This window comes from Microcaecilia unicolor, chromosome 6, assembly GCF_901765095.1.
Source record: "Microcaecilia unicolor chromosome 6, aMicUni1.1, whole genome shotgun sequence".
In the NCBI taxonomy this organism is placed as follows: domain Eukaryota; kingdom Metazoa; phylum Chordata; class Amphibia; order Gymnophiona; family Siphonopidae; genus Microcaecilia; species Microcaecilia unicolor.
In genome coordinates, this window is record NC_044036.1 from 73,768,873 (window position 1) to 73,792,756 (window position 23,884).

The 23,884-nt window shown below is 43.1% G+C and overlaps 1 protein-coding gene across 5 annotated transcripts in view; it reads right to left on the minus strand.

The window, feature by feature from the left end:
- Positions 1-9,921: 9,921 nt before the first annotated feature.
- Positions 9,922-23,884, minus strand: part of BCAR3 (BCAR3 adaptor protein, NSP family member) — a 270,123-nt gene continuing 256,160 nt past the window's right edge. For all 5 annotated transcript variants that reach the window (XM_030206133.1, XM_030206134.1, XM_030206135.1 and 2 more), the window contains 3 exons: positions 16,136-16,247; positions 15,335-15,547; positions 9,922-10,232 (listed from right to left, as the gene is read on the minus strand). In XM_030206133.1, the coding sequence (XP_030061993.1) occupies positions 10,069-10,232; positions 15,335-15,547; positions 16,136-16,247 (489 nt within the window). In that variant the 3' untranslated portion in view covers positions 9,922-10,068. The remainder of the gene's footprint in view (positions 10,233-15,334; positions 15,548-16,135; positions 16,248-23,884) is intronic.

Below are 23,884 nucleotides of genomic sequence, written 5' to 3' on the forward strand. Positions count from 1 at the left end.
ACGTTACATCTAGTCATTCCTTATGCCTCTGAGCCAGAATTCCCTTGACTCGCAGGGACAAGAAGTGCTACTTCTTGTACTCAAAAAGGACATTGTGCACTGAATTCAATGTTTTCCTCATTTCTATAATGGAATTAGCTTCCCTTTCTAGTTCCTCAGTGTGGGAGTGGGATATGCCCATTAGAGAGTGCATGTGCCAAAGGTACATGTCACTAAAGTCATTATCAAAAAATGTCTTGAGCAGACTAGGTAAATTGCCTTTGGACAAGAGGAAAGACTTCACATTTGGAAACTTCTGAAGTAGCCTTGTCATTCAGGAAACAAAGATAGCCAGTGTGCTTTGAAGGGAGAGAGCAGTTTCCTTTGTTGACCATCCATAAATTCCCAGTATTCTTTCAGGTCCTGGGTCCAGACAGTGTAAATGTGGAAGTGGTTGTAAATATTCAGGACACCGTTTTCAGGGGGTAGATTTATAAAGTGTTTTTTGTGTGTAAAGCCTGTTTTACATGTGGAAAGGGCTCTTCTAAAACTGAATGGTGGTATTTACACACCAAAAGGTTTCATGCACTTTTTATGGCGACTGTGAGGAGGTGTTCCCAGGGCCATAGTTCTAGTGGTACAAGCATATATTATACAATACGCAGGTACATGTACTACTACTACTATAAATCATTTCTGTAGCGCTACACATTTACACCATCTTTAAGATACGTGTGAATTTGTGTGCTATATTCATTCGTGCTGCTGTAGCATACCCTTGATAGCTCAATATTCATTATCAGCTAGGGAAGAAAGTAGAAAAACCAACTGTAGGGCCCTTGACAGGAGCTGTAGAACGTGGGGAACCAGTGTCTGGGCAGGTCTGAGCAGTACAAGTTCAAGCAACCCCATCCCACCTCACCCCAACTTTCCCTACAAAGCCTACCAGAACATGGGTGCCTGTGTGTTTGTTTATTTATTTATTTAAATAAAATAGGTGTCCTTTTGAACATTTCGCCAAGCCCCAATGTCCCATGGGTGTAGCTATGGGGTGGGCCTGGGCTCCATCCACTCATTCCCATCCAGCAGTGGTGCACCATTCATGTATTTAGTGATGATCCCCCCAAACCTCACCAGCTGAAGAGACAGCAGTCCTTCAAAATATGTGGCCCTCGGCAGCAGAGCTCCAGTATACCAACGCCATAGGCATGTTCAGTTTACGTGCAAGAACCAAGCATGTGTGTGCCTGCACTGGTGGATCAGAGTGCTGTTGCTGACGGCTCTGGTTTTCTGAAGGAGGTTGGCAGGCTGCTGAGCCTTCAGATGGCAGAGCTTGGGGATCCCCTCCAACTAAGGTATTTAATTTTAAGTTTATGGGGGGGGGGGGGGCGCTGAGTTAAAGGAAATTTGTATCTACCCAACCTACCCACTCCCAAACTGCATTCTGGTTACACCACTGCAATGTCCATATCATGTGTCTGCCCCATTATGGATACAGTTGTTCCCAATATATGCCTGACAACCCAAAGTAATTGAACTCTCTTTCTGCATCAACTTCAGCTTAGCAAAAATGTTTTAATGCCTTCATTTCACCAGACTGCACCAAACACTGCACTGCAGTTTTCACTGGTGAATACCACACACTTCAAGCAAATGGTTCATTTTTTTTATTTATTTACATGTTAAAAAGTGATTCATGAAGTCTTAATAAGCATTCTGGAGATCCAGTAACACAGACTGTAATTGTTTCTTCGGACTCATTTGATGTGCTCTGGAATCAGATTGGTCTGCAAAACACCAGTTGTCCAATTTAAGTATTGTATTGCCAGTTTAAATATTGTGTATTATTGTACTGCCATAGTTTCCTGTGCTTTTAGGTTCAACAGAAGTGAAATATGCATATTTTGATAGTTGTTTCATGCCTATCCTGTTTTTCTTTTATCTGAGGAAGCAGAGGAGTACATTTGGGTAGAGAAGGCCCACTGCAGTATAGTCTAACAAGGACCCAAAACTCAAGGACAGTAAGGGGCCCTTTTACTAAGGCGCGCTGAAAAATGGTCTGCACTGGTGCACGAGCGTGTATTAGACATGCGCAGGTCCATTTTTCAGCGTACCTACAAAAAAGGCCTTTTTTTGGGCTGAAAATGGACATGCCTCAAATTAAAAATTGGCACGCGTCCATTTTGGGCCCGAGACCTTACCGCCACTCATTGACTTAGCGGTAAGGTCTCGCGCATTAACCAGGCGGTAATCGTCAGCTCGCATACACTGCTGATTACTGCCTGGTTAGTGCCATGTGGTAGAAAATAGGAATTATTTTCTGCCGCGTTTTGGATGCACGTCAAAATTAGAATTACCGCCCGGGGCATGCGGTAGCCAGGTGGTAATTCTAATTTGATGCGCGTTGTATGCGCGTAGGCACCTATTCCTAATAAAAGGGCCCCTAAGTGAGCAGCGCGTTCCAAAGGGAAACAAAGAAAGAAACTGCCGAGCAAGGTCAATGTTTCTGGATTTTGGTGCCTCTCTATTTTTGGCAACCTTATATATCCAGACTAAAACACTGGAGATGGTTTCTCTTACCACGTGGCTTGGTGTTTCGGTCATGGGCACATAAAAGGATTCTTCCCATGTAAAAGAACATTTGCTTAAATCAGGAGCCCAAAAGGAGGACATTGGCTCTTCAAAACAAGGGCTGATAGTAGTTATATTATGGCTGCCACTAAATTTCTGTCCAGCTTCTCCCTAAACTGGAGTTTGACAAATCATTCCACCATGAACAGCTGACCTGTTTTGTGTCTACAAGGAGCCCACATTGCCTCCTTCCTATCACATATTCCTGCATTTCTATGGTGCTTATGTTATTGTTTATATAAAGTGATACACAATACCCTGTCTACTCTATCCTTTAGCAGCCATGCCCAGGGTTATTACTTAAGCTTTGAATATTTTTGTACATGACCTTCTTTGAGTTCTTCCTTTGTTGCCTCTCTTGTTTTGTCAGGCGTGTCTCTTTATCCTTCCTGTCATTTTAAGATACTTTATGGAATTTCCATCCAGAAGTTTCTGCCTCCTCTAGAACCTTTACAATGGACCTTCTTCCTGGTAGACCTCTTCCTTTCAGCTTTCTCCCCCCCCCTCTGCTAACTTGGTAACAACGCCTTGCCAGAAATTGAAATGATTTTCAAGAGGGAGGGAGCAATGGATCTGCGACTCACTTCTCACATTGCGACTCACTTCTCGCCTTTCTCAAGCTCAGTGCAGTAAAGCTCAGCTCTGTGCCTGTAGCATCCTTGAAGGCAGTGCTTTGTGGAAATCTTTTGAATTCTAGCCAACTTGGTTGACTTGAAGCTTAGAAGTTTCCATCCACGTACAAAAAGTACAAGATCACAGGCAACAAAGGTCTCTTGAGAACTGCTCCCCACAACCACCATCCTGAACACTTCTAACATGACTTTGAATTTTATCTCTGAATAAAAAAAATTAATTCCTTTCCAGCCGCCTCTGTTAACTTACAATATATTTCTCTCCCTGAAGGAAGGACAAGCACTTAGGTCTCTGACAATCACTGAAGTAGGTCTTTTATTATTGTTATAACTTCCAGAAAGGAAGCCATGGTAGTCTGAAGTCACAAAAAGTCTCTAGAAGCTGTGGTGGCACCTTATTGACTAACAGATTTATTAATGCACAAGCTTTTGAGGACTGATGAAATGGCCTCTTGTTCTTAAAAGCTTATGTCTAAATAAATCTTAGTCTTTATGATGCCATCAGCATCAGCATCTGTCATTCCCACACAAATTCTTTAAGGAACCGTAACAAAAAAATGTAGCTGGCTAACCAGTTACGTTTGTACAACCAGGGTCCACTTTGTGTCATCCACATGCTCAAACACAGCTCAACTAACATAAAATGCATGAGATTACGCTAGATTCCAGTAACAACTGAAAATGAAGTAGGAATTTGGTTTAGATTTCTGTAACCCACGACCAAACGGCTGAGCACTGGGGTCAGCCCAATCATATTTATCTCCTGACAATGAAATCAGGATTTCTGTACATTTAGTAGGTGTGCAAATATTTTAATCATTTTATTTATTGATTTCTCATGTAAAAAAAGAGACTAGCTGAAAATACAATCATTTGAAAAGTATGATTTGAAATGTAAGACATGAAATCTAATTAACACGTGAGATTGTTTCCAAAGTAGCTGATGTGGTAAAACCTTTGTACACAATAACGCACAGGATTTGATGTCCTCACTAGTGTGGTGTATGGATTTCAGCAGGTATGTGTATACTGATTATTTTTGCTATACAGAGTTAGTTGAGATTTCGCTACAAATATACAGCACACACCTGTTTTAATAACACGGACAAAGTTTGGCACAGGAAGCTGCACAAATCATGGAAAGGGATGGGCCACTGGAGCTTTCTGTGGAATCAGCACCTGGTGGTGGTGGTGAGGGGGGACAGGGATAGGGTTGGCTGGTTTGGAGTCCCAACCAGAAAGGTGTTTTATTCCCCCACCCCAGAGAAACTGAATTATAGGGGGTTATTATTGTTCATTTTTGTTTTAAGTTCTGCTGCTTTCTTCAAAGCATTCCTATGGTAGTGAAACTGGCTCTCTCAAAGTGGGATTTTTGCTGAGGTCATTTCGTTGGCGTCTGTGCAGTGTACAGTTAGCTGCTGATTATGTTTGCTGTAGTAACATAGTAGATGACGGCAGAAAAAGACCTGCACGGTCCATCTAGTCTGCCCAACAAGATAAACTCATATGTGCTACTTCTTGTGTATACCTTAACCTTGATTTGTATCTGCCATTTTCAGGACACAGACCATAGAAGTCTTGCCCCACCACCCAAACACCAGCCCCGCCTCCCAATCTCAGCTAAGCTTCTGAGGATCCATTCCTTCTGCACAGGATTCATTTATGTTTATCCCACGCATGCTTGAATTCCGCTACTGTTTTCATCTCCACCACCTCCCGCGGGAGGGCATTCCAAGTATCTACCACTCTCTCCGTGAAAAAATACTTCCTGACATTTTTCTTGAGTCTGCCCCCCTTCACTCTCATATCATGTCTTCTCGTTCTACCGCCCTCCCATCTCCAGAAAAGGTTCGTTTGCGGATTAATATCTTTCAAATATTTGAACGTCTGTATCATATCACCCCTGTTTCTCCTTTCCTCCAGGGTATACATGTTCAGGTCAGCAAGTCTCTCCTCATACGTCTTGTAACGCAAATCCCATACCATTCTCATAGCTTTTCTTTGCACCGCTTCCATTTTTTTTACATCCTTAGCAAGGTACGGCCTCCAGAACTGAACACAATACTCCAGGTGGGGCCTCACCAACGACTTATACAGGGGCATCAACACCTTTTTTCTTCTGCTGGTCACACCTCTCTCTATACAGCCTAGCAACCTTCTGGCTATGGCCACCGCCTTGTCACACTGTTTCCTCGCCTTCAGATCCTCCGATACTATCACCCCAAGATCCCTCTCCCCATCCGTAACAATCAGACTCTCCCCGCCTAACACATACTTCTCCCGTGGATTTCTACTCCCTAAGTGCATCACTTTGCATTTCTTTGCATTGAATTTTAATTGCCAAACCTTAGACCATTCTTCTAGTTCCACAGAGCCTTTTTCATGTTTTCCACTCCCTCCCCGGTGTCCACTATGTTACAAATCTTAGTATCGTCCGCAAAAAGGCAAACTTTACCTTCTAACCCTTCGGCAATGTCACTCACAAATATATTGAACAGAATCGGTCCCAGCACCGATCCCTGAGGCACTCCACTACTCACCTTTCCCTCCTCCGAGCGAATTCCATTCACCACCACCCTCTGGTTTCTGTCCGTCAACCAGTTCCTAATCCAGTTCACCACTTCAGGTCCTATCTTCAGCCTGTCCAGTTTATTCAAGAGCCTCCTGTGGGGGAACTGTGTCAAAAGCTTTGCTGAAATCTAAGTAGATTACGTCCATAGCACGTCCTTGATTCAATTCTCCAGTCACCCAGTCAAAGAATTCAATGAGATTCGTTTGACTCGATTTCCCTTTGGTAAAACCATGTTGTTTCGGATCTTGCAACTTATTGGCTTCCAGGAAATTCACTATTCTGTCCTTTAGCATCGCTTCCATTACTTTTCCAATAACCGAAGTGAGGCTTACCGGCCTGTAGTTTCCAGCTTCTTCCCTATCACCAGTTTTGTGAAGAGGGACCACCTCCGCCGTTCTACAATCGCACGGAACCTCTCCCGTCTCCAAGGATTTATTAAACAAATCTTTAAGAGGACCAGCCAGAACCTCTCTGAGCTCCCTCAATATCCTGGGGTGGATCCCATCCGGTCCCATGGCTTTGTCCACCTTTAGGTTTCCTAGTTGTTCATACACACTCTGTTCCGTGAACGGTGCTAAATCCACTCCACTCTCACATGTACTTTTGTCAGTCCATCTCGGTCCTTCTCCAGGATTTTCTGCTGTGAAAACAGAACAAAAGTATCTATTTAGTAAATTTGCCTTTTCTTCATCATTTTCTACATAGTGGTTCGCAGCATCTTTCAGTCTCACAATTCCCTTTTTAGTCTTTTTCCTTTCACTTTAGTGGTCAGCTGCTTAATTAGAGCAACCTTTTTTCCTGAAGAAATTTTTGTCACCCCTCCTTACCTTTCTAGCCATTTGTTCTTCCGCACGCGCTTTCGCCAGACATATCTCTCTCTTGGTTTCCTTCAGTTTCATCCGGTATTCCTCTCTGTGTTCCTCTTTTTGAGTTTTTCTGTATTTCTGGAACGCCAACTCTTTAGCCTTTATTTTCTCAGCCACTTGCTTGGAGAACCATATAGGTTTCCTTTTTCTCTTGCTTTTATTTACTCTCCTTACATAGAGGTTTGTGGCCCTATTTATAGTTTCTTTCAGCCTGGACCACTGCCCTTCCACTTCTCGTACGTCCTCCCAGCCCATCAGTTCCCTCCTCAGGTATTCCCCCATTTTACTAAAGTCAGCACGCTTGAAATCCAGGACTTTCAGTTTTGAGTGGCCACCCTCCTCTTCAGCCGTCATATCAAACCAAACTGTTTGATGGTCACTGCTGCCCAGGTGGACACCCACTCGGACATTTGATACACTATCCCCATTTGTGAGTACCAGATCTAGCGTCGCTCCCTCCCTTGTGGGTTCCGTCACCATTTGTCTGAGCAAAGCACTTTGAAAAGCATCCACGATCTCTCTACTTCTTTCTGATTCCGCAGATGGAACCTTCCAATCTACATCCGGCAAATTGAAATCTCCCAACAACAGCACCTCTCTTTTCTTCCCCAACTTTTTAATATCAGAGATCAGATCTTTATCTAGCTCCTCCAATTGTGTCGGGGGTCTGTAGACAACACCCACGTGGACAGAGGTTCTATCCTCTCTTTTTAAGGTGATCCATATCGCTTCTTCCTTTCTCCAGTTCCCTGTCATTTCAGTCGCTGTGATATCATTTCTCACATACAGAGCTACTCCTCCACCTTTACGCCCCTCTCTATCCTTCCTAAAAAGATTATAGCCTGGTATGTTTGCATCCCATTCATGGGAACCATTGAGCCATGTCTCTGTGACTGCAACTATGTCCAAGTCTGCTTCCAACATCAGGGCTTGAAGGTCATGAACTTTATTGCTTAGACTGTGAGCATTTGTGGTCATCGCTTTCCATCTACATTTCCTTGTATGTGTTTCGGTTTTAGTGATTTGGGGGTGTCTTTTCTCTTTGGTTACCTTCATATCTTTTTGTTCCACCTTCCTTGCTTTTTCTTTTTCTTCCGCCTCATTATTATTTTCAGGAACATCACAGTGCTGTAGTGGAGCAAAAGAATTCTGTAGGGGCAACACTTGTGAGGGCAGATGCTTCTGTGTCACATAACGAAGCCTGCCTGAGCCTACTGTGAACCATCTATTCTTAGGTGGTATTATCCTTTGAGGCAGTGGTGAAAATTTGGTATGATTCTGTGCAGTATGATTTTGTGCAGTCCTAGAAGTTGCTTTAAGTGCATTCAATTCCTGCTTTACTTTGCTGAGCTCCTGTTTTAAACTAGCGAGCTGAAGACAGGTAGGACAAGCTTTAAGTCTCCAGATGCTTGGCCTTGAAACTAAAGCACCACAATTATTACAGAGAATAAAAGTCATCCTGATTTGTTGAAATGGGTATGAACAGGTGTACTATGATGGGGTTGTAATTAGGGTGGGGTTAATTTATGATACGTAGTATATTTGGGAAAGCTATATAGGAAGTGTCAGTCTTGGGGTGGGTGGGCTTAAGCTTAAGACCTATGGAATGTGTTTGATGTAACCTATCTCTAGAACAGCATTGAAATGCCCAGAGCCACAACTGTAAGGTAGGGGTAATCAGAAAATAGTCTTATCTGAGAGCTCCCAAATCCGTCCAGCTTCTGTGCAGAGACAAAAACCACGTGGAGAGAAGCTCCACCTGTGCTATGCTAATGCCTTACAACAAAAGCAGATGGGGGAGGGGAGGGGCTCCACACACTATGGAAGCAGAAGGAAAAAAAAACACAAGAGAAACTACTACCGATTTTAAAGCACTTGTTAAATCCAGTTCTCAGATTATCAACTATCAAATACAAATAGCCAATGAGCAGTTTTAAAATCTGTTACATAGAATACAGATATCAATTAGAAATAGCCACTAAGCAGTTAGTTAGGAAACACAGATTATGAGATCACAAGTTTAGCTGAGCAGACTGTTAAAGGATCCTCAGATTAAAGCCGAACTTAATATCCTACAGCCTTCAGGAATCTTATCCAGCCCCAGCCTGCGCCCATGCTCAAATCGGGAGGACTGGATGAGGTGTGAGAAATGAAGCAGAAGGACCCACCCCCCTTTTCTTTTTTGTGGCCCAGGTCGGTATCAGAGAGAGAGCTGAGATAGTCTGTGAGACCCGGGTTACATATCCCACACCCTCGCTTTCCAAATAAGCACTTTCTGCTAGGCGCTTAAATTAACTATGGTGCTCATTTTCAAAGAAGATGGGCACCTTTAAAAACGTCCATGATTTTGGAAAGTCAGAATTTGGATGTTTCACACTGCAGTTCATCCAAATAGCAAGAAGGCATGTTGTGGGTGGGATTAGGGAGGGCCCAAAAGTTGGACATCCAACAGGGATTTTCGGATAGGAAGAAGCATCCATGTCTAAAAAGGAGGACATTTTTATGTAAACCTGTTTCAGACACATCCAAGTTACAAAAGGTTGCTCTAATTAAGCAGCTGACCACTGAAGGGGTTAAGGCATGACCCTTCCTTACTCCCCCAGTGGTTGCTGTCCCCCTCACCCCTGAAAGGAAAATCAGCCTCAATGTCAGCTGCAGGTATTAGGGCAAACAGGTCTGAGGAGTAGCCTAATGGTTAGTGCAGTAGACTGTGAACCAAGGAACACATGTTTGAGCCTTCCAGAAATAGAAAAATACCTACTGTACCTAAATATATAAGACACCTACAAACCTGAAGGCTATTGAAGTGGTGGACATTCAGGTACAGTAGATATTTTTCAGGTGAAGAAGTTATAGTGGGTTTAAACCTGTATTCCTTGGTTTACAGTCCACTGTACTAACCCACCAGGCTACTCCTCTGTTCAGTAGCTATTAATTTTGGACTTTTTCAGTGCTTAAACATTCATATGACAACCATAATCAAACCGGAAATCTAGACGTTTTTCCTGTTTGATTATGGCTGTGATATGGCCGGGGTTTTTTTTTTTTTGTGGACCTTATGAGCAGGATATGTTTTTCTTGGTCTTGCACTTTTTTTTTAAATGCTCCTCCACATCTATCAAACCCCCAAATGCCACTGGTATCCGAAATGGATGAACTGTGTCTTAATAACCAAGAAAAAAAAAAAAAGGAAGTCCAGTACAATTTTTTTTAAAAACATACTTTAATAAATATACAGTGTGCAATTTACAGCATCTTACAGGTCTGGAGATTCTTCCACTCTGAAGGATGACAGATAATTAGCAATGCTACATTTTCTATTTAATTTTACATATCTGCATTGCTTTGGAGACCAGGTTACTTTTAAGCTGCTAACAGGTTTGTGCATTTAAGTCTGAGGAGGCTCTAATTTTCGTGACAAAGCTGTTAAAATCTGGCTGAACTTTTGATATCTCTCGGCTTGACTGACTTGTGCTCCTTTACTTCCCCATAGCAATCTCATCTGAAATTCTGTTTTAAAAACATCGCTCATCTCATCATCAGGGCTGAAACCTAATGGGAGGAAAAAAACCAGAAAGAAACATGATTAACTCTGTTGCTCAAATAGATATTTCCCTAGTAATGTAAATGAGAGTTTGGGGGATTCTGTGCCAATACTGACATGTGGAGAAACTGGGTTCAGTTCTTGAATCAGCTGGGGCTGTTGTGAATACAGTATTCACAGGCAGTGGGGGGAGGTGAGGGAGATCCAGCTGCTTGTGCAAAGGTGACACCTACTGGCTGAATTTAGGGTGCATGTAGAAAGGGTAATTCTATAAAGCAGTGGTTTCCAAACCTGGTCCTGGAGGCACCTGAGCAAGTCAGGTTTTCAGGAAATCCACAATGAATATTCATGAGAGAGATTTACATACAGTGGTGGCAATGCATGCAAATCTCTCTCATAAATATTCATTGTGGATATCATGAATACTTGACTGGCTGGGGTGCCTCCAGGAGCAGATTTGGGAATCACTGCTCTAAAGCGTGCCGAAAGTTAGGCATTAAGATGCAGTGTGCTAAGTGCTATTCTATAATGGCATCTGGCTGCCCTGCTTCCATTAGAGAATGGTAATGCAAGTTGGCATTTATGTGCCAATATTTAGGCACGCCCACTTACCACCATGTCAACAGCAGGTGTAAATGCGCACACCTAAATGCCAACATCTTAGCAAGTAACGTACAGTATTCTGTAATTTACATATGTAAATGTTGGACCTGCCTATGCTCTGCCTACATGTACACCCCTTGTATTTGTGCGAGTTGTGTGCTTATGTTATAGAGTACTGCTAAGCACACAGCTAGCACTTATGTGTGTAACCTTAACAATCACGTGCGTATTTGCTAGTATACTAGAACTTGTGAATATGATTTGGCACCTAACTTTAGATAACCTGGTATAGGCATCTCGGCGTTTACCGCTAGCTGATTTCTCCATGAGCTAAAAATGCTACCATGGGTTATTAAAAGACCCCCTTAGATTGTGAGCCTACTAGGGCCAGAGAAAATATCTGTATATAATATATAAATTGTACCATAGGGAGGATATCAAAACTATGTGACCCATCCAAAAAGAGCAGGAAGAAATTTCTAAGCTATAAAAGGTTTTGGCTCCGAGACCTGAAATTATTATTTTTCTTCAATATCACTTGGCCATTAGTGGGTGAGCCCTTACCGACACCTATTTAGTAGGCACAAAGGACTCACGCGCTAACCATGCACTAAGCAGTAGAAATGCGGCAATGTAGCTGTGCTTACCAATTAGCACTGGGAATGCCTACTCTCTGCCCTCCAAAAACGCTCCCAGTGTTTAAAAAAAATGTTTTATTTTTTTTTTTAAGCATGGTATTGGAGGTCCAACTTAACCAGTCAATCCTTCCAACAATTTTTTTCAGGCCACATGTCCACAAAGGTGAATGTGCCTCACACACGTTGGATTGGAAAAGAGTCTTAGCTCTCTACTCAGAGCAGACTAATGTCCTTAGAAAATCCACCTGGCTTTGTGTTTCTTTTGACTCCAGTAACCTGGCACCACTGTAGGCAAATATACACTTTCTCAAACGATAGTGCTGGAACGCATAACAGATTATATCTCTTTCACTTATGCCCAGGCTGACTTAACCCTAGAATGTCAAGGCTAATAATGGCAGAGCCACAGCGGCATTGGTGGCCCTCCTGAGGTCAGCATCCAAGGAAGAAGAGATCCACAAATGGCCTTGTGTCCACACATTCATATCACATTATTGGGATGTAAGTTTGGTCAATTTGTCCTGTGGAATCTTTGAGATTTACAATCCAACTCTATTCCCTCAGGGCTGTTTAATTAATTAATTAATTAATTTTTGAATAATATCCAGTTTTTGCTTTAAAAAAAACCTGTTGTGCAAAAAACATAGTTCATAATTCAACTTTATTTGATATACTCCCGTTCCAAAATATCTAAGTGGTTTACATATATTAACAAAAACGGTACAATTTGGAAGAAACAGGGTCTAAGTTACAATATAAAAAAATACTAAAATTAATAAAAAATAATCATTATCAAACATAATATAGAAGCTAATAAAACATGCAGTAATAGAGAACCTTTATAAAATAAAATGTAGCTAAGACACATTAGGGAAGCAGGATAGTGTTCAAGTGTGCCAAAAACCATGAAAACAGGGAGAAACTGCCATATGGGATTGCAAAAGGACATATACAGCCTGCCTAGTCTAGTGAGGAGAGAACAACAAGGTGTAATAATATATTTTCAGTGCTGCTTTAACAAAAGCAGCCATCTTAGAGGCCCTTTTAGTAAGCTGCATTAGGCGTTAATATGCGTCTAAGGTAACTGAAAATGGTGTACTGTGGGCCGTGCTCAGGTGTCCTGCAGTCAGGCCAAATCAGTGCACGCTAAAAACAATATTTATTGAAGGGGCATGTCAGTTAGCGCAGGATTACCACGTGAGACCTTACCGCCTGCAAAATGGGTGGCATTAGCACTCGTGTGGTAAATTTTTTAATGGTTGCACAGTAACAGCAATATTAGCGTATGGCCATTAATATAAACAATACAAAAAGGTAATTTTACAGCTGTAGAAGGTAATCAATAGAAATAAAACATGGAAAAGAAAATAAGATGATACCTTTTTTATTGGACATAACTTAATACATTTCTTGATTAGCTTTCGAAGGTTGCTATTACCAATAAAGATGTCACATCTGTGGGGCAGCACTTTACAAAACCAGAACACTGTACCAGTGATTTCATGGTAAGAATCCTAAAAGGGAACTTTAAAACAATACAGGAACGTAAGACCTTTGAAGTCAGAATGATGAAATATTTTGACACCCACCAGACAGGACTTAACAAAGATCTGGGTTTTCTAGCCCATTATAAACCATAAAATTGAACTGCTTTGACACCCTCCTGTCTCCATGCATATCTCCCTGTCTCTCACCTACCAAACCCCATCCTGTTAGACTGTCACTGAAATGCTTTGATGTTTCACTTATATTTACTGTCATCTACCAACATTTGCTTATTTCCGATCTGACGAAGAGCGGCAACCTTCGAAAGCTAATCAAGAAATGTTTTGTTATGTCCAATAAAAGAGGTATCATCTTATTTTATTTTCTATGTTTTATTTTGTTTTATTTCTACTGATTACCTTTAAAAGTGGACTAACACGGCTACCACACCTCTCTACTCACAGCTGTAGAAAAAACCCGGGTACGGGAGCCTAAGGCCACTTTTTGTAGCAGCTTAGTAAAAGGACCCCTTAGATAATAAAACAAGCAAGGTTTCACAGAAACAGTTTTGGTGCAAACACTTTTCTTCTCATAACTACAGTCGAGTCTCAATTATCTGATGTAATGGGACTGACCAGTTACCTGATAACTGAAAAGTCAGGTAATCCAAGACTTTACTAAGCGCAGCCTCCTACCTCGCCCACCCTCCCGCGCAGAAACAGCTTCCCTGCTTCCAGATCCCCCTTCAAGTGTCTCCCCACTCACCTGCTCAACCATGGGCCAGTGGCATAGCCATAAGAGGGGAGGAGGGGCTCGGGGGTATGGGCCACCTCACTTTGGGTTCCAACCCCTTCATATTGTGGCACCGGGCATCTGGCAGTGGCACTATGGGCCCCCACCCCTGTGACAGACTCCCCCTGCCCCCATGCATGTGTGAAAATTGAACATATGCGAGGCAGGTACCCCCTTTCCCCGCTCATGCTCAGTTTCACAAAAATGGAGTATATGGGTGGGGGAGGGGGAGTCCGGTGCAGAGGTGATGGCCCAGAGGAAGTGCCACTGCCAGATAGAATGACTGTGGTGAACCTCTGCAGCCGGCAGGGCTTGGGAATCCTCGTCAGCCATAGTAGCAGATGCCTGGTGATGCAATATGAGGGGGCTTGAGATCAAAGTGAGGGGATCCACACCCCTGAACTTTCCCCGTGGCATTTTGGTGAGGGGAGGTCTGGGAGCAGGAAAGCTGCCTCTGTTTAGGAGGGTGATCAGGGTAGGAGGTGCAAGGGAAGGGAGAGAGTCGGTGGAGCCTGGTGAACTGACCATCGGTTAATCCGGACAGTTGGATAACTGAATGTTGGTTAACCGATACTTTACTGGACTAAAAATATTTTTTATAGTTGATTGTTGCCCATTAGCATTCTGATTTTGTCATTCCCCCTTCTTTTATTTTTCTTAAAGGCATCATGTAGCTAGGGATTCCCACTTGTGAGTACTGTGGAGGAGTGGCCTAGTGGTTAGAGCACCGGTCTTGCAATCCAGAGGTGGCCAATTTAAATCCCACTGCTGCTCCTTGTTATCTTAGGCAAGTTACTTAACCCTCCATTGCCTCAGGTACAAACAGATTGTGAGCCCTCCTGGGACAGAGAAATATCCAGTGTACCTGAATGTAACTCCCCTTGAGCTGCTACTGAAAAAGGTGTGAGCAAAATCTAATAAATAAATATATATCCTGTCTCTCCGCAAAGAGAGCAAAGCTGCTTACTTCTGACAAGTGTTTTCTAAGGACAACAGGATATTAGTCCTTACAAATCCCACATGCCGGCCTTCCCCCTCCTAATTTAAAGTTTTTCTGCAAAACTAAGGTAGGCTAGCATAGAAGGACCCACATTTTGCTGAGGCTCCTTTGGATGCCATTGTCCCCATTTGGGAGAACTAATAAGCTGCCATTTGTGGATAACACCCGTTACAGATTCTGTTCTGTGGTTACTGGTCTTAATCCAGAATTCCCAGGTGTTACTATTACTAGGCAAGTTTAGAAACCAGCTAAAGTCCAATATTTGATTTTGTAGCTTCATTAGTGCTTTAATCTCAAACGATATTTAGGACAGATTTCATTCTGGCTATTAGAGTTGCATTTTAAAGTGGAAGAAAAAAGATACCGGTTTTGATTTTAAAACACCAGGTTTATTATGTTGTATTTACTCAGAATCTGTATTGTATTTTTTTTTTTTTTTGCAAATTAATTTTTGAATTAAAGCCTTACATTTCAAATTTTTCATTTGCAATGACTATCTACAACATGCATTTCTTATGATATACAATGCTGCAAACAGAAATTATGTAGAATACTTCTTCCCCTGCCCACCTCCTTGTCAGTCCACACTCACCTTCTAGAATCCTCTCTGCATTCATTCTGTATCGCTCGGCGTTCTGTGCTATGTGACGGGATGCCTCTAGGTGATTTAGCATGATTTCACAGCCTCGGTCATTGTTTTCCCACACATCCAGTCCTTCAAAGATGGCAGTCTGACGCTCCAGCAAGGTTACCAGAGGCATGAGCAGCGGGACCGTTACATTAGACTGGGGAGCGAATAATGCTTCTGAAATTGATACATAAGCAAGATTTAGCTAATTGCACCAATTCCTCACATTATCTAAGTGCATTTTAAAAATCTGTGCAGTGATTAGTTTGCAAATGGACACCTCTGCTCTCCATAAAACATTATTTTAAACAAAGGTGTTCAGCAACTGTGTAAGATGCAGTCAGAAGCAGTCATGAAGGACCCCAATGGGCCTACAGGGTTGAGGCTCTATTCTCCTCATACACAAGTTTCCTTCTTTGAGAGCAGAAATTCATCTCATATATTAACAAAATTAAGTCGTCAACGTACATTTCTCCCTTTGTTCTCATGCATTAGAACCATTTGACTGCATATCCCTTAAGTCTCTTGATATTTAGAAAAATCCTAGATAATTATTCCTCTTCAAATTAATCTACACCTTGCAAATGTGCTAGGAATGAACCATATGTATCACTTGCCATGTGTGTACTAAATTATAGCCATTTTCTGAATCCTCTCGCAAAGTGGCAAAGAATATCTCTAAAATGCTTATGAATAAATTGTTCCCATAGTGCACACGACTGAATGGAAAACAGAAATTAGGCAGCTGTTTCCCTCCGCACTTACCCATTCCTTCATGTAAGGCTTTGCTAAATGGTTTTAACTGCTTTTCATAGGTAATTGCAGTCTGGGTGTATTGATGCCGCAAACTGGTCCAGGTTTGCTCTAACCTCATGATCTGCAATACAGAAAATAATTTATTTGAAAGACGTAACAAGCTGTATCATGGGCAAGTGGTGCCTGAACTGCAACATGGTTTTAAAGAACCCATCCAACTGGCCATACAATCCAGCACACAATGATTGAGTAGGACATTGAAGGTTTCGATATTCAAAAGAGTTTAACCCCACTACGCCAGATAATCAGCAGCATTTAACCAGTTAGTGGCACTGAATATCCCGGCTAGGTTAGGGGCGGTCTGGGGTGAAGCAAGGGCGGAGCCAGTACTTCACTGATGAGCGATGATATATTACATGGAGGGGCATAATCGAAAGGGGCGCCCATGTTTTCCTGAGGACATCCTCACAGGACGTCCCGGCAAAGGGGTGAGGAAACCCGTATTATGGAAACAAGTTGGGCGTCCATCTTTCATTTCGATAATACGGTCGGGGATGCCCAAATCGTGAAATTTAGGTCGACCTTAGAGATGGTCGTCCCAGATTTTCGGCGATAATGGAAACCGAGAACACCCATCTCAAAAACGATCAAATCCAAGCCATTTGGTCGTGGAAGGAGCCAGCATTCGTACTGCACTGGTCCCCCTGATATGCCAGGACACCAACTGGGCACCCTAGGGGGCACTGCAGTGGACTTCAGAAATTGCTCCCAGGTGCATAGCTCCCTTACCTTGTGTGCTGAGCCCCCCAAACCCCCCTCCCCCAAAACCCACTCTCCATAACTGTACACCACTACCATAGCCCTTAGGGGTGAAGGGAGCACCTACATGTGGGTACAGTGGGTTTCTGGTGGGTTTTGAAGGGCTCACATTTACCACCACAAGTGTAACAGGTAGCGGGGATGGACCTGGGTCCGCCTGCCTGAAGTGCACTGCACCCACTAAAACTGCTCCAGGGACCTGCATACTGCTGTCAAGGAGCTGGGTATGATATTTGAGGCTGGCATAGAGGCTGGAAAAAATATTTTTACAATTTTTTGTGAGGGTGGGAGGGGGTTAGTGATCACTTGGGGAGTAAGGGGACGTCATCCCTGATTCCCTCCGGTGGTCATCTGGTCATTTAGGGCACATTTTGTGGTTTGGTCGTAAGAAAAAAAGGACCAGCTAAAGTCATCCAAGTGTTCGTCAGGGACGCCCTTCTTTTTGCCATTATCAGTTGAGGATGCCCATGTATTAGGAACGCCCCAGTCCCGCCTTTGCTACGCCTGTGACACGCCCACATGAACTTTGGTCGTCCCTGCGACGGAAAGCAGTTGAGGATGCCCAAAATCGGCTTTTGATAATGCCGATTTGGGCAACCCTGTGAGAAGGACGCCCATCCTGTGATTTGTGTCGAAAGATGGGCGTCCTTCTCTTTTGAAAAGAAGCCTGATAGTAACACAGTAGATGACGGCAGATAAAGACCTACAGTGGGGGAAATAAGTATTTGATCCCTTGCTGATTTTGTAAGTTTGCCCACTGACAAAGACATGAGCAGCCCATAATTGAAGGGTAGGTTATTGGTAACAGTGAGAGATAGCACATCACAAATTAAATCCGGAAAATCACATTGTGGAAAGTATATGAATTTATTTGCATTCTGCAGAGGGAAATAAGTATTTAATCCCTCTGGCAAAGAAGACCTAATACTTGGTGGCAAAACCCTTGTTGGCAAGCACAGCGGTCAGACGTCTTCTGTAGTTGATGATGAGGTTTGCACACATGTCAGGAGGAATTTTGGTCCACTCCTCTTTGCAGATCATCTCTAAATCATTAAGAGTTCTGGGCTGTCGCTTGGCAACTCGCAGCTTCAGCTCCCTCCATAAGTTTTCAATGGGATTAAGGTCTGGTGACTGGCTAGGCCACTCCATGACCCTAATGTGCTTCTTCCTGAGCCACTCCTTTGTTGCCTTGGCTGTATGTTTTGGGTCATTGTCGTGCTGGAAGACCCAGCCACGACCCATTTTTAAGGCCCTGGCGGAGGGAAGGAGGTTGTCACTCAGAATTGTACGGTACATGGCCCCATCCATTCTCCCATTGATGCGGTGAAGTAGTCCTGTGCCCTTAGCAGAGAAACACCCCCAAAACATAACATTTCCACCTCCATGCTTGACAGTGGGGATGGTGTTCTTTGGGTCATAGGCAGCATTTCTCTTCCTCCAAACACGGCGAGTTGAGTTCATGCCAAAGAGCTCAATTTTTGTCTCATCTGACCACAGCACCTTCTCCCAATCACTCTCGGCATCATCCAGGTGTTCACTGGCAAACTTCAGACGGGCCGTCACATGTGCCTTCCGGAGCAGGGGGACCTTGCGGGCACTGCAGGATTGCAATCCGTTATGTCGTAATGTGTTACCAATGGTTTTCGTGGTGACAGTGGTCCCAGCTGCCTTGAGATCATTGACAAGTTCCCCCCTTGTAGTTGTAGGCTGATTTCTAACCTTCCTCATGATCAAGGATACCCCACGAGGTGAGATTTTGCGTGGAGCCCCAGATCTTTGTCGATTGACAGTCATTTTGTACTTCTTCCATTTTCTTACTATGGCACCAACAGTTGTCTCCTTCTCGCCCAGCGTCTTACTGATGGTTTTGTAGCCCATTCCAGCCTTGTGCAGGTGTATGATCTTGTCCCTGACATCCTTAGACAGCTCCTTGCTCTTGGCCATTTTGTAGAGGTTAGAGTCTGACTGATTCACTGAGTCTGTGGACAGGTGTCTTTCATACAGGTGACCATTGCCGACAGCTGTCTGTCATGCAGGTAACGAGTTGATTTGGAGCATCTATCTGGTCTGTAGGGGCCAGATCTCTTACTGGTTGGTGGGGGATCAAATACTTATTTCCCTCTGCAGAATGCAAATAAATTCATATACTTTCCACAATGTGATTTTCCGGATTTAATTTGTGATGTGCTATCTCTCACTGTTACCAATAACCTACCCTTCAATTATGGGCTGCTCATGTCTTTGTCAGTGGGCAAACTTACAAAATCAGCAAGGGATCAAATACTTATTTCCCCCACTGTATATGGTCCATCCAGTTTGCCCAACAAGATAAACTCATAATATAAGGTATGATTTGATACTATATATGTATACTTGATCTTGATTTGTCCTTGCCATTTTTGAGGTACAGACTGTAGAAGTCTGCCTGGTACTAGCCTTGTTCTCCAGTTACTGAAGCTGAATCTGTCCAGCCACGATCAGCACAGACCACAGAAGTCTGCCTAGGAGTGGCTTTGCTTCCCAATTACTGGTGTTACCATCAAATCACTGCTAAACTTGTTTGGTTTCATGTCTTCTATACAGGATTCTTTTGTGTTTATCCCACGCATTTTTTAATTTCATTACTGTTTTCATCTCCACCACTTCCCAGATGTCATGTCTGTGGTCGTGACCCCTCACAGCCTCTACCTGATGTCTGGGGGTCAGCTTCTGAGCTGGCTTCTGCCTATCCTTTCTGGAGTAGTTCTGTCTTTGGGAAGATCTGTTTCGGTTTCCTATCTCTGGCAGCCGTCAGCTGGGTTGGCTCAAGGGCGGCAGCCATCTTGGATGGCTCAAGAGTGGTAGCCATCTTGGATAGCTCAAGAGGTACAGCCACCTTGGATAGATCATATCATAGGAAGCCATCTTGGAGTAACGAGGACAGGAAGGAAGCCCATATTGGGTCCTTAGCGATCTCCTGTGGGAACAGCCTCCATAGTTACTTAGATTTGCTGCAGCTGCGTCTCAGGTGTGGATGGGCTTTATTAATCACCTAGAGACTGCAGTCCATTGCCTTTGCATTGCGTCTTAGGCCCTGGTATGTGGATGCTGGTGCACTTCTGCCTGAGAGACTTTGTCTGGACCTGATTCTGCTTTTGCTGGTTTCCTGTATTTTGAACCTTTGCCTGGACCTGGACTTTGCTTTGTTTGCCGCCTGCCTATTGAATCTTTGCCTGGACTTGGACTTTGCTTGCCGCCTGCCTTTTGAACCGTTGCCTGGACCTGTCTTCTGCTTGCTGGCTGACTGCCTAGAGACCTTGCCTGGATTTGCCGGTTTGTCTGTTCTGCCTTGCTTCTGGTGTGGGGTGGTTTTGCCTGCCACTGCTGCTCCTCGGCAGTGGCCCAAGGGCTCACAAACCCAGTTTCCAGCTTTGAGTACGTGACACCAGAGGAGGGCAATCCAGGTATCTACCACCTTCTCAATGAAAAGGTATTTCCTGACATTATTCCTGCGTCAGCCCCCTGCAATCTCAATTCATGTCCTCTAGTTCTATCACCTTCCCATCTCTGAAAAAGGTTTGTATGTAGATTAATACCTTTCAAATATTTGAATGTCTACATCATATCACCCCCGTCTCTCCTTTCCTCCAGGGTGTACATGTTCAGGTTCTCAAGTCTCTCCTCATACGTCTCGTGATGCAAACCTCCTACCGTTTTTGTCACTTTTCTCTGAATTGCTTCAAGTGAGCTAAAAGGCTGTCCTCTCCACATCAGAAATTTCAGCAGGGATCCAGGCCAAAGTATCAGCCTGCCTGTCTGACATTGCTGCCTGGATGTCTCACCACCACCTGAAACTAAACATGACCAAGACTGAGCTTCTTATCTTCCCCCTAAACCAACCTCTCATCTTCCCCAATTCTCTATCTCTGTGGATAACACTCTCATCCTCCCCGTCTCATCAGCTCGTAACCTTGCGGTCATCTTCGACTCCTCTCTCTCCTTCTCTGCACATATTCAACAGACTGCTAAAACCTGTCGTTTCTTTCTCTATAATATCACCAAAATTCATTCTTTCTTTTCTGAGCACATTACCAGAACCATTATCCACACTCTTAGACTATTGCAACTTGCTTCTCACAGGTCTCCCACTAAGCCATCTCTCTCCCCTTCAATCTGTTCAAAATTCTGCTGCACAACTTATATTCCACCATTGTCAATATGCTCATATTAGCCCTCTCCTCAAGTCATTTCATTTGCTCCCTATCTGTTTCCGCATACAGTTCAAACTCCTCTCACTGACTTACAAGTGCATTCACTCTGCAGCTCCTTAGTACCTCTCCACTCTTATCTCTCTCTACACTCCTCCCTGGGAATTCCATTCATTGGGTAAATCTCTCTTATCTGTAACCCTTTCCTCCACTGCTAACTCCAGACTCCGTTCCTTTTATTTTTCTGCAGCATATGCCTGGAATAGACTTCCTGAGCTGGGATGTCAAGCTCCATCTCTGGCTGTCTTCAAATCTAGGCTAAAATCCCACCTTTTTGATGCTGCTTTTAACTCCTAACCCTTACTCACTTGTTCAGTACCCATGTTTTATCATTCCCACTTAAGTAATTCCCTTATTTGTCCTAATTAGATTGTAAGCTCTGCTGAGCAGGGATGTCTCTTCATGTCCAGTGTACAGTGCTTCGTACGTCTAGTAGCGCTACAGAAATGGTAAGTAGTAGTAGTAGTGGTAACTTTATCCGCTGAGTTAACTGCACACAATTCTCAATATCGGCCAGTGCCCAATTAACTTCTGGGTTGCTGCACTAACCCGGATATTTAATGCCATTGATTTACAAGCTGCTTACCGCTATGGGCTTAATATCAACCCCTAAGTAATTATGCAACCTGAATGATTCTCTTCTTCTTCTTCCTTGCCTTCCAGCCCTTTCTGTTTCCATTCCCTTTTTGGTCTATACTTCATCATTCCTTCACTTATTAAAAATTTGAGATTCTCTTCAAATGCCTCAGTTGAAGTGTGTTACAATTTTGCAGTCACTGTGTGCTAAGTGCAAAATCTCTGTATTAATTGTTGGAGGTGTTCCAAGCAGATTCTCATTCAGGTAACACAGAGAAAGATGATTTTAAAAAAATATGCAATAATTGGATGTGCATGACCAAAATAGAAAATATGACTCATTTTCATGTTTTCTGAACTTCTGATTTTCCTATGTGTGTGTGTGTGCTAAACCAAGTGTGCAAATCAGCTGTAGACATGCTAATTTACAGGCACACTTGTGAATAAGTGATTTGTATAACTGTAAATATTTTAGGTGCCCAAATGAATATTAGTGAGTGATGTAAGATAACATGCTTCACCCTTAATTTATTGAAAATTAATCTAAGCGGGGGTGGAACTTTTACATCCCTATGTTTGCAGGGGTGGGCAACCTTTATCCACAGAGGGCTGCATGATTGTCAGTACCAGGGGCCCGACCATTAGGCCACCTGAGGCAGGGATCGTAGTCAGTACTCTTCAGGAGCGGCATCTCCCCCTTCCTTCCTCCACCCCATTCGCGCTGTTTACCCGTTTTGTCATGTTCTAAACATGGCAGCGGCAGCGATTCCCATATGTTGTCCTGCTGCCAGCACCCGCCTCTTCCCTTTACTATGTCCGCTTCTCTGATGTAACTTCTTGTTTCGTCAGAGGCTCAGGCAGCCACAGAAAAGGGAAGAGGCAGGTGCCGGCAGCAGGGCAGAGTATGGGAATCGTTGCCACTGTTGCGTTTGGAACGTGACAAAACAGGTAAACGCCACGAAAGGGCTGGAGGTAGGAAGGGGGGAAGCATTTCAGCCTGGGGGGGGGGGCGGCATCTTGCCTTGGGCTGGCCCTGGTCAGTACTATCCCTAGTGGGCCGCAACATTATGTAATGTCAGAACTGCAAATTCATAGAACTCTATTAGATCTTGTGTGATAAACAGAGTGGCTATTCTGAAAATATTTGCGAAATACACCATTTAAAATTGCCAAAACTCTGATTAATGACATTTTCTCTGTATATATGCATTAATTACACTACAAATAACACAATGCTGTTAGTTACACCTATCCAGACAGTGTTACCTGTGCCCTGTCATGTGGCATATTATCAATTAACATGAAGTAATTACTTACACATTAACTGTAAAGCAAATTTCATGCTAGCTTTTAACCAGGCCGATAATGCATGTTAAATCCTGAAATGCCATGTTAACTGTTAATGAGCATTAAGTGGGGAAGTTATCAAGGCAGACTTCTACCACACCTTGATTTATAATGGGAGACACTAACCTGGTGTGTCAGTATAGCAGATTGCTGATTCCCATGGAAAAAGAATAATGCTGCTTACAAGCCAGCAGAACTCTTTGTTCTGTGATTCGTTACAGCATGACTCTCTTTCCCGACACCTAGTGAGATTATTATTGGCCATCGGTCAGATAAAGAAATAGGCTATGAAATCTAAAGTGAATTTTAAATCCCTTTGCTGCCCTCCTAGAATAATTACGCAAAAGGCTTCTTCATCCCTTACAGTTCCTTATATATATTTTAATGCTAAGTCAGTATGCAATAAGAGCATTATCATAAGGGATTTAATTGAGGAACAAAGGTAGGGTTTGCATTTATTACTGAAACATGGCTTATTGATTTTGATTTATTTTAAATGAGCTATGTCCTCCAGGTTATAAGTTTCTAAGGGGTCCTTTTACTAATAATTAGCGTGTGCTAAATGCTAAGAAGCCCATTATATTCCTATGGGTGTCTAATCATTAGCGTTCCTAGGTTGGGAAAGAAAGGTGGAGGTCTCGCTTTGGTTTTTAAAAGCTTTTTTTTAATGTTTCCATAATTGATTCACTTTGCATTAATGGATTGAAAATGCTTTTCTGTAAAGCTTTCAGATCTGTCATTCTCTGGTTTGGTGGGTTTTATATTAGTT